Source organism: Phalaenopsis equestris, unplaced genomic scaffold (assembly GCF_001263595.1).
Source record: "Phalaenopsis equestris unplaced genomic scaffold, ASM126359v1 Scaffold233599, whole genome shotgun sequence".
Lineage (NCBI taxonomy): Eukaryota > Viridiplantae > Streptophyta > Magnoliopsida > Asparagales > Orchidaceae > Phalaenopsis > Phalaenopsis equestris.
The window spans coordinates 62530-72751 of NW_018251540.1; the positions used below are offsets into that span (position 1 = coordinate 62530).

A 10222-nucleotide genomic window follows, 5' to 3' on the forward strand; every position below is an offset into this window, starting at 1 on the left:
TTTTATAAAATATTTCGCAGATCAAAACGGATGTCACAAATTGTTTAGTCTAGATGATTAAATCCCTATTACAAGTAATATATTTATTATTCGGGATAAGTGTATTGCTTGTAGTATTGTATTAAATCATCTAAACTATTTGAAAATGTGAGACTCGTTTGGTCTCACTTATTTTAAAAATTAAAAAACGTTACTTCTTTAAAAAAAGTTATATTTATATTTAAATTATTTTCAAAATCCCAAAATCATCACCTTTTCAAACTACGAAAGTGAAGTTGAACAATAAAACGGCCGACATCTGGTTGTTTAACTTAGCTCTTTGCCTGATTGGACAAAACTAATTTTGATGGGACCCTTCTTTCATCTTATCGAGCTAGCATTAGTGTTACCATTAGGGATGAACAACGAACTTGCTTGACAACGGCCAACCAACTAGAACATTGGGACAGTGCCCTGTGTTTCAAGCCATCCTTGCCATCACGATTATCGTGGAGCCATGAATGTTAGAAACCAAAGGTATTACTATTGAGTGTGTAATCAAAACATCATTACTTTCCTCAGAAGCACCATGGATAAGAGAGCGGGCCAAACTAGACCTCGCCAGAGCCCAAATTCGGCTTTTTTTGACAGTTTAAAGAAGAACTTTATTTGCCATACTGCTAGTAATAACAATGAAGCAGTCCACCATTGTGCACAACTTGCCTTACGGGATAGTTTTGTTTCGAGAAAAATACATGATAGTCATTCACTTTTTTACTTTTATTAAATAAGATAGATTCATTTTGTACATGCTTAGTTACTCTTTTGCATATTTTTGTATCCCTTTTCTTTATTAGTGAAATGCTATATGAAACTTTCAAGGATGCCTCATTTCCTTAAGGTTATATGGAACAACCTGGCACTGAGTGGTTATATGAGGGGTAATCAAAACATCATCACTTGGGGTTATTTCTAAAGCTGAGAATTGCAACAGAACCACTGGTCACATTATTGTTATGTAACTCATCACTCTTGGAGAGTTTGTGATGATACAAAGCTTGAAAGGCCTCACAATACGTCCACTATTATTTCTTCCAGCACTCTGGAGCTCACATTAACGCATGCCTATCCAATTCAGGAGCACTGGGATATTAGCCATCCCCTCTGGTTTTTCTACTCTCCTCTTTGCTGATTGGACATAACTGATGTTGATGGGGCCCTTCTTTCATCTTATCGAGCCAACATTGGTGTTATCATTAGGGATGAAGAACAAACTTGACCAACAACTAGAACATTCGTACAGTGCCTTGTTAGAAACTTGCTTCAAGCCATCTTTGCCATCAAGAATATGGAGCCATGGATGTTAGAGACTAAAGATATTACCATTGAGGGGGGTAATCAAAGCATCATCACTTTCCTCAGAAGCACCATGTATAAGAGAACCTGGCAAACTAGATCTCTCTAGGGACCAGATTTAGTTTTTTTTACGCATCTCAGAGGAGTTCTTTTTTTTTCCATAGTGCTGGAAATAACATCGAAGCTGCCCACCATGTGCATAACTCTCTTTTTACTCTTATTTTAAATAATAGTGCTCATTTTGTACATGCTTAGTTACATTTTTTGCATACTTTTGTACCCCCTTTTTTTTAGTGAAATGCTATATGCAACTTTCAAGGATGCCTCATTTCCTTAAGATTGAATGGGATAACCTGAAACAGAAAGGTTATATGGGACCATGTTCTAACCCCAAGGGAAGTTGGGATTTTTGGCAGAACCCCTCCTGCTGAGCCAATTATTTGTAGGTACAACATTCATGAAAACAAAGGGAATCCAATATCTGCTATAGGCCACAATCTTGAAGGAAGCAAGTAAAGAATAATAATAGCAATATTAAATCTTCAAATAGTTGCTGAAGAAAAATAAATCAAAGCACTGGAGGCACTAAATAAGGAATTAAAAAAACTTATTCATGGAATTTGATGGGAGCTAAATTGACTTTCTTGAAGTCCAGGCCATAAATCCAAATTAATCAAAGTATTACAAAAAATTAGAGAACACATTGTTCTCATAAACATCATCATCATCATAGGTATCTTATATTTAATAAAAGTAGAAAAAAAAAAAAAAAAAAAAAAAAAAAAAAACTAAAACAACATCAAAGAAAACAATTTGCGTAGTCGTTGAATTATTGATTTTCAGTTTGCATAATTCTCCCAATATGAAAATATCACCTATGATAATTAAGTTATTATATTTGTTAAGAAAAAATGGGCATAGTTGATATGCTACATGCAAAGTAATCAACGAATAATCACAAGTTAAGTTTGTTTTTCATTCCAGCTCACAAGATACTCTTGGTATTTCCCATTATTAGTCGACATAATAGAAGAATGCAAGATGTTCTGTAATAAGGAGTATATAACTATCAAGTAAATTGTTATATGTAAATTCAAAAGGAGATAAAAAAGGAAGAATTTAACATTGTTAGAATGTTCATGAAATAAAGTCATAGATTGAACACTGAAAATCTTGCACATTATTTAGAGGTTGTTTGGTTTGCTGAGAAGTGATTGCATTGTAAGAGAAATGTTGTGGAAAATAATGTACTGTTTTGAGAAGTAAATATTGTTTGGATGAATATATTGGCAATTTATGAATTTGTAATTTTGTGTTTGGTTAGTACTCGCCAAATGTGGTATAAAATTTGTGAGTGGTGGCTAGCTATTGGTGGCCATCAGTGGCTATTAGTGGCGACAACAACAGGCTGCAATACTTGGTGGTGGAGGCAGGTGATAACTTGCTTCGAGGGGCATAGACTGTAATTGGTGTTGTAGCTAATAAGTGGTGGGCAATGGTGATTGATGGTCGACAGATGACTGTGGCAGCCATAGACGGTGGCAATGGCAGAGGCCAGCAAGAGAGTTGGTGCAAGGGACAATCACATGGCCATATTTTGGAGAGTATTTGAAATTCGTCCAAATTTGGCGAATTTGAAATTAAGTGAGAATGAACTAAATATTGCATTTGAAATTCATTGTGTTTTTACACAGTATTTTATTTTGAACCTCAGTGTCTTCAAACCAAATACCCAAATTTTAAAACCCTTGCATTTTGAATGCAATATTCTGTCTTTTGTAGCAAATCAAACAACGCCTTAAACACATCAAAATTGCTTTGTTTACTGTGCTTAAATTGATTATCCAGTTGCTCTCTATATTCTCTAGATGGCTGATTTGGCTCTTCAAATTCGTCTAATTCTATTCTATGTTGTTTTCTTTTTCTTACCTGGAACGCTTCAACAAAATAATTATTCATGTCATACTAAATTTATTTCAACTGCAATTTTTTTTTAGAATCAGGCATTGGCGATGTTCTAAGGGGTCTTTCAATTTATCAATTCACTCTGAAAATTCCCAGATATACCTCCCATTGAACGAATGAATGTAAATTTGAACCACACAATTTTTACATTCTATTTATTTAGAATCATAAATTGTATAATTTCATTTAAATTCTATTATTTAATCATTTTTTGATTGACCAATTAATATTTTTTATTTCTTATTGACATGATGATGCAATCATAAGTTATGATTCCAAATATGATGCAAGTCTTCTTCTCTGATGTAGACCTTGGATGTGATGCATTAATGCATACAAAAAAGATCAAGATTCAAGTTTACTAACTCTTAATATGGACAATGTTTAATTTCTTTTAATGCAATAATAATAATAATAATAATAATAATAATAATATTAATAAATTGAAGCTTTGGAATGGTAGTTTAATGATTGCTTGAAATCCAACATTAAACAATACATAAACTCATGCAACCCATAAAGGGAGAACCAATTTATAATTTGTCTGATCAAATTTCAATCATGTACAATTTTTATATTGTAATTGGATGAAAGAGTACGGTACCATTTGGGGCAGCTTATTTATGCGTATTGTGTTTTTAAAATGTTGACGAATTGTTTGGTAATTGAATTCGGTGGGCAGATCCGGAAACGCACGGTGAGACGTGAGTTATTTTCCAAGGATCACGACCGCGAATGCCCTTTCGATCTAGATCCTACGCCCCTCTCCTTGCCCTAGCTTTACTATCGATCTCCCTCGCTCGCGTCTCTCTCGCCCTTCCTGTGATTTTTGGCTCTGTGTAATTATGTGGTTGTCGATGGAATCATAACTTTCCTCTTGTCATTTTTAGCTCTCTGTGTTGGAATTTTTTGCGAGATTTTACATATTGGTGCCTGAGATTTTTTCCTCAGGATTTTTGGTTTTCCTCATGCGGTTCTCTGTGTCTTTTTGATATTTTTGATTTGTCTTTTACGGTATTCTGGATGGATTTTGAGTCGTTGGTCTGATAAGCTAAGGGGAACTTCATATGATACTTTAGCTTGGGTTTTAGCAAGCTTCCATCTTCTATATGTATCATTTTTGAATTATTGGGCTTCTTAAGTTGCTGTTGAGGAGATCTTGTAGTTGGTGGCCTTTGCAAAGGTTTCTGATATATTAATGTATTACTACTAGGTGCTAAATGGTAGCTACGATTGACACTTTGAATTTTAATGATGTTTATGACAGGGATTTGAATGATACTTTTCTCTCTTGTCTTCCATCATTTATGAACCTCTTGTACCTGTATTGGTGGTGATCATTGTGTGTACTTATTGCTTTTTTGTCTCAAGAACATGTGGGTGATGTAGCTATGTGTGTTGTTGGTGTTCTGGCTGTGGAGTAGAGGAGTGTAATTGGTGGGGACATTTTGGATATGCCTTATCTGTTATGATGCAATGATTTTTTTTACTCACTGTTATGATGGGGTTTTTATTTTATGATGCTCGCATATTGCTGCCTGAATTGTGGCAGTTCTGCAATTCTGATTCTGGGTATTTGATTTTTCGGGGTTATCGTTGCTGCACTTTTACCTCATTTTCAGCTTGTCGGCTTGTCTTGTTTCATCCATTTGGCATAAAACTTGGAACACTAATATAAAGAGAAGTTTTATTTATAACGAGGGGGTTAGGCTTGCCCTTTGGTTGGCCATGACTGACATTGCTAATTGTCCGATGGGTTCGGGACATACACCGTCTGGATTTTAAAATGAATATTATCATTTTTTTTAAATGTAATTTTATTATCTTTTTTCTTTTTCTTAAAACACACTTGATAGTCACTGTTATGTGGTGTGTATATTAATTTTTCTAATGTTCTGAAGTGATTTTTTCTTTTCAAGTATCAAATATATTGCTATAACAGTTCTTTTGTAAACTATTTTTGCATAGCGGCAGAATGATCATTTATCAACAATCAGCTGCAAATCAACAGTTTTCCAACAGCATAAAACAAACAATCAACCAGCTTATCCGAATCAGCTCCTTATCAGCAGATTGTCAATAAGCTGCAGATGCCCCAAACATACCCTAAGTTTACAAGTATCAAAATATAAGTCCCAAACCTCACCTTGGTATAAGGAGAGAATTTCCCCCAGAAAATGTTGTCAAGCCTTACCGCATTCAATGCATTTACATATCTAAAATTTGTTTGAGTTTTAGATATGTAATAAGCTTTAAGTTTGAGTAGTCTTCTTTATCCTTCTCCCTAATATGAGATATGGTTTTGTGAATAATTAATTTTGTTTTATATGATTTTAAGAATAATTAATTTTGTTTTTGTTTTATATGATTTTAAATGTCAATAATATGTGATTGAATTTCTAGAGGCATAAAACCTCATATTATCTGCATTCTTGACATACCTTATATGAAGTTTTTTTCTTATCAGAAGCACAACATCTTGTGTTGTCGCAGAAGGTAACGAGTTGGTGTCAGTAACTTAACATGCTTGCCTAAATCATAAATAATATAATGGTTTACAGTTGAGGATTACATTTGATGTTCAGAGAATGCTCATTACTCTATTCTACAAAGTATTTCTAAGCCTTGCATTTCTTTTTCAGTTAAATAAAACTACTTCCTCAAGGATTTTTTTTCTCTATTGTTTCCTTAAGGAATTATATATATATATGTCAGCCCGGGCTGAAATTTTACTATTTCTAATAAGCTTCTTGAGACAATCCAGCCCTGCATACCCAACTTTGGGCATGCACGTGGCATTTCTAAACTGGTTAAGAGATCTCAGTTTTTGAACACATGTATCTAGGACTTGTGTAGCTGGAGGATTTCATATATGGATCGGTTGATCTACTATTACGCATGTTTAGGATTGTTTTCCTTCTTTGGACGTCATTGACCATTTATTTTTTTGAATTTACATACCACTGAATTTCTATGCATTTACATATCTAAAACCTAAACTTCATTTTTTCATACATGCCACTTTACCTATACAATGAAAAAGTGTATTTCAGTTTTTAAAAGTTGTAGCAGTGAAAAATTTTGGTGGTATTAATGTAATAAGTGAAGTTTAGGTCTTAGATATGTAAATACATAGGAATTGGGTGGTATTTATGTAAATGCCTATTTTTTGAAATATCTGCCTTTTGTATTTTAGCTTGGCTTTCAGGCAGATCTAATGTTTCCACCCCCTATTCTTTTGATCTCTGTGTAGGTATGGAAAGTTGCTCCAACCCCAGCGAATGATAAGTTCCAGTTTACTCATTTTGCCCATAGAATAAACAGCTTTGACACTGCGCCTAAAAATTTATTACCTTCTGATTCCCGCTTGCGGCCTGATAGATTTGCACTAGAACTGGGCGACTTGTCCAAATCTGGTTCTGAAAAGAGCAAGTGAGTTTCTTTATTTCCTCAATTCTTTTTGTATGTTTTTATGCCTTTATGAATCTCTAAAATTTTAGGAAATTTAGAATATATTATTAAGATATATCACCATCGACAAAACTTGATTTTTAGTCTTCATATCCTTCTGTCCCCATGGCTTCAGTTTGGAAGAGCAGCAGAGAGCTGAGAAGAAACACAGAGAAGCCCGGGGGGACCAGTTCCGCCCAAAATGGTTTAACATTACAGGTGAAATTACTCCCACACCTTGGGGCGATCTTGAAGTCTACGAATACAATGGAAACTACACAGAGCGCAGGGCTTCTATCGACAATTCAGATACCATAGAGGAGGTTGATGTCAAATCAATAAAGTTCAACCCATGGCAGTATCCAGATCTCCATTAAGTGTTAGCCCTTCTATCTTATTTCTATGCCCTCATTCTTCCCCTTCATTTGTCTGTGTGGATTATGTTTATTCTGATTTTCCTAGTAGTAATGATTAAATAGTTTATGTGAACTTGAATCATGCGGTTCTCTTTGTTGTATTTAACGTTTTTAACCAATTTATAAATTTTATAATTCTTAGAAGCATACATTTTTTTTTCCGTTTTGTTTTGAGATCATTCACTAGTGCCTAAATCCTTACTACTTTTGCCTGGGTGTTAGAAGCGTGTTCAAAATTGTGTGCATTAGTAAGTGTTATATTTGCTTTTGCAGATTGTTTTTGAATAAATTCTATTATAATTATATACAAGATGTTTCTGAGTCTCTCTACTCATGAGTTTTGATAATTGATGATGTGAGATTAAGAAGGGCCGTATGATAATAATCATTTCATATATATTAAAATAGAATAAATTGTTAGGACAAGTGTATTGTTTATGATCGTTTTTTCTTTATTTTTAGTTGTAGTTATTGTGTTTGTATTGCATATAAGTAGATTAAAATAGTATAATCAATAGAAAGTTTTTAATAAGGTTTTGTCATCTTTATTTTGACAACTTAGTACTGGAAATTTGAAACTATTTATTACAGAAAATTTGATAATTCGATGTTTATTATGCATTTCTAAAACAAAACAATTGCCCATTTCATTTTATATAATCGTGCGGTGGGGGTACAGAATATATATATATATATATATGTCTTATATATATATATATATATATCCTTGAAGAGCATTTCGAAAAGGATAAATGATAAACTTATGTTCAACTGAGGAATTTCATGGAGTCTTTGCTGGGGAATGTTTATTAGTCTTGTTGGCCCGTAGGCGGGAACTTTGAGACCTACAGCATCGTGCAATGTGGATGTGGTTCATACTGATTAAAAGCAAGCCTTGTCGCTTATTACTTGATTTTACAGAGAATAAATCAAGCCTCTAATTTTATATAAAACAATTAAGAAATCACAAGAATAAAAACCAGCCTTCAAATTGAGTATTATTATTATTATTATTTTAACATCATGTTCGGAGAAGAATTTCAAGGAAGCTGGCAAAGTGCTCTCCTACCTGTAAGATTGTAATGCTAAGTTAGCCTTTTTATTACAAACCGTGCCCCCAACCCCGGGAATTTAAAATTAAAAAAAGTCGAATGAAAAGACGTCTTTGATTTTGTAATCATTCAGTAACATTTCATGTGCTAAAGCAGCAGTCACATACATTCACTTGGACAGAAAAGCCTTCAGGTTGCTAGCTTTGCTAAGTAAATTTACATTACAAAATAAGGGTATTTATATACCTTTTATATATATATATATGGACATGTAAATCTGGCAACAGTTAGCAAGTCTGTTACTCTCCCTGTAGATGAAGGAGAGATGAACACTAAGAAGAGTCCTGAGCTAGTGAATCTTTCTGACCCGTTGTGAAATATGCCAAAGGGGGTGTCAGTACCAGATAAGAATTGGAGCTATGAGGAGGAGTCCATTTCCACTTGTAGAGAGACCCAGTTGTTCATAGCGACCAACTTGATGGCCCAGTAGATAGCCATAACTTCAGTTTTCAGGGCATCCACTGCAATGGTTGGGGCATGGAAGTAAAACAAGCATTGCCCCAGGTGATTCCTAAGAACACCACCAACCCCAGCACCCAAATCAGAAAAGCTCCCATCATTGTTATTCTTAATAGTAAGGGAGGAGGGGCTCTTCCAGAAAACCTTAGATGGTGAAAGTAGGGGTGCAATCATATAGGAAGCTGTTACAAATATTTGGGAACTTTTTTGGTTTTATCAGCTTGGTGAGAAAAAAGATGCAGTGCCTAGAAACTTGGACTGCAAGTAAGGGCTTCTCCTCAATTTTTGTCTGATTTATGGCCATCCATATGAACCAAGCCACAAGGAAGGGAATAGAAACAAGGTTGAATTTGTGCCAGCTGACCCGACAAGAAGTAAGGTGGAGCTAGTCCAGGTTGATGGTGTCCAGTTGTAGGTTCTTTGAAAACTCCATCCAGACCCCTTGAGAGAATTTACATTAAAAAAAAAATGCTTGATGGATTCCTCAGCTTTGAAACATAGACAGCACCTGGAGGGGCCCCTCAAGCCCTTTTATTTGAGGAGGTCATCAGTGGGTAGCAGCTTGTGGAATACTTGCCAGCAAAGGAGAGACATAGAAGGGGTAAGGAACTTGTTCCAAATGATGTTCCCTTAGGGGATAGTCTCCCAATGGTACAATTTTGAGTAAATAGCTTCATTTAGGCTCTGGGTCTTGCTGGCAAGCCACACAATTTTATCAGGTTTAGTTCTGTCAAATTGTAGCTTGGAGATACTCTCAGCATAGGGCTATCAAGTAGGGAGTGCAAGATAGTTTCAAACCAGCCGTCCCCTTCCCAGGAATCAGAACCTTTAAGTTGTGGATTAAGCTCAGAAGTCCTAGGATGGAGAAGGCCAACAGGGCACCAGTTATCATGACGGAATTGCTCCTTACCATTACCCAAGTCCCATATGAAGAGACTTTCATCTTCTTGTCTGTTTTTCATAAGATTAGCCCAAAGTTTAGAATCACCCAATTTTTTGACAACCATATTGGGATAAGAGTTTCTACAATATTTTCCCTTCATAAATTGAGCCCAAAGTATGTTTTGTTGTCTAAAATTTATCCACAATTTACACATGTTAACCAGTTTGAGATTTTGGAGTCCCTTAAAAGCAATCTCCCCAGCCATGGTGGGCTTAGCCAGTTTTTACCAACTAGCCCAGTGAAGATGATGTCTTTGGCGAGACCTAAGAAATCTGTTGAAGCATCTTTTCGGCTGAAATTGGGTGCTCTTTTTAATGCAAAAATTTGTAAAATTTGAAAAAATAGTCGCCCTGAAAGGGGGAAAACAAGCAAACCAAAACACCAAGTTGTTGCCACCAGTCAGGGAGGCCAAAGCAAGGAAGAACTGCAAGAGAGCACCCACTGCCTGCTTCCAGAAAGAGCCAACAGTGAACAACCATGAGAGGGAAACCCTAACAGAGCATAGGGAGAAGTTGCCAACAGTCATTGTATTCATATATATA

The 10222-nt window shown here is 35.2% G+C and overlaps 1 protein-coding gene across 1 annotated transcript in view; it reads left to right on the plus strand.

Annotated features, from left to right (window-relative positions):
* LOC110038712 (oxysterol-binding protein-related protein 3A-like) overlaps positions 1-7315 on the plus strand; it is a 42942-nt gene extending 35627 nt beyond the window's left edge. The window contains exons 9-10 of the mRNA XM_020743607.1: positions 6554-6732; positions 6887-7315. Coding sequence (XP_020599266.1) covers positions 6554-6732; positions 6887-7127 — 420 coding nt within the window. The 3' untranslated portion in view covers positions 7128-7315. The remainder of the gene's footprint in view (positions 1-6553; positions 6733-6886) is intronic.
* Positions 7316-10222: the final 2907 nt, after the last annotated feature.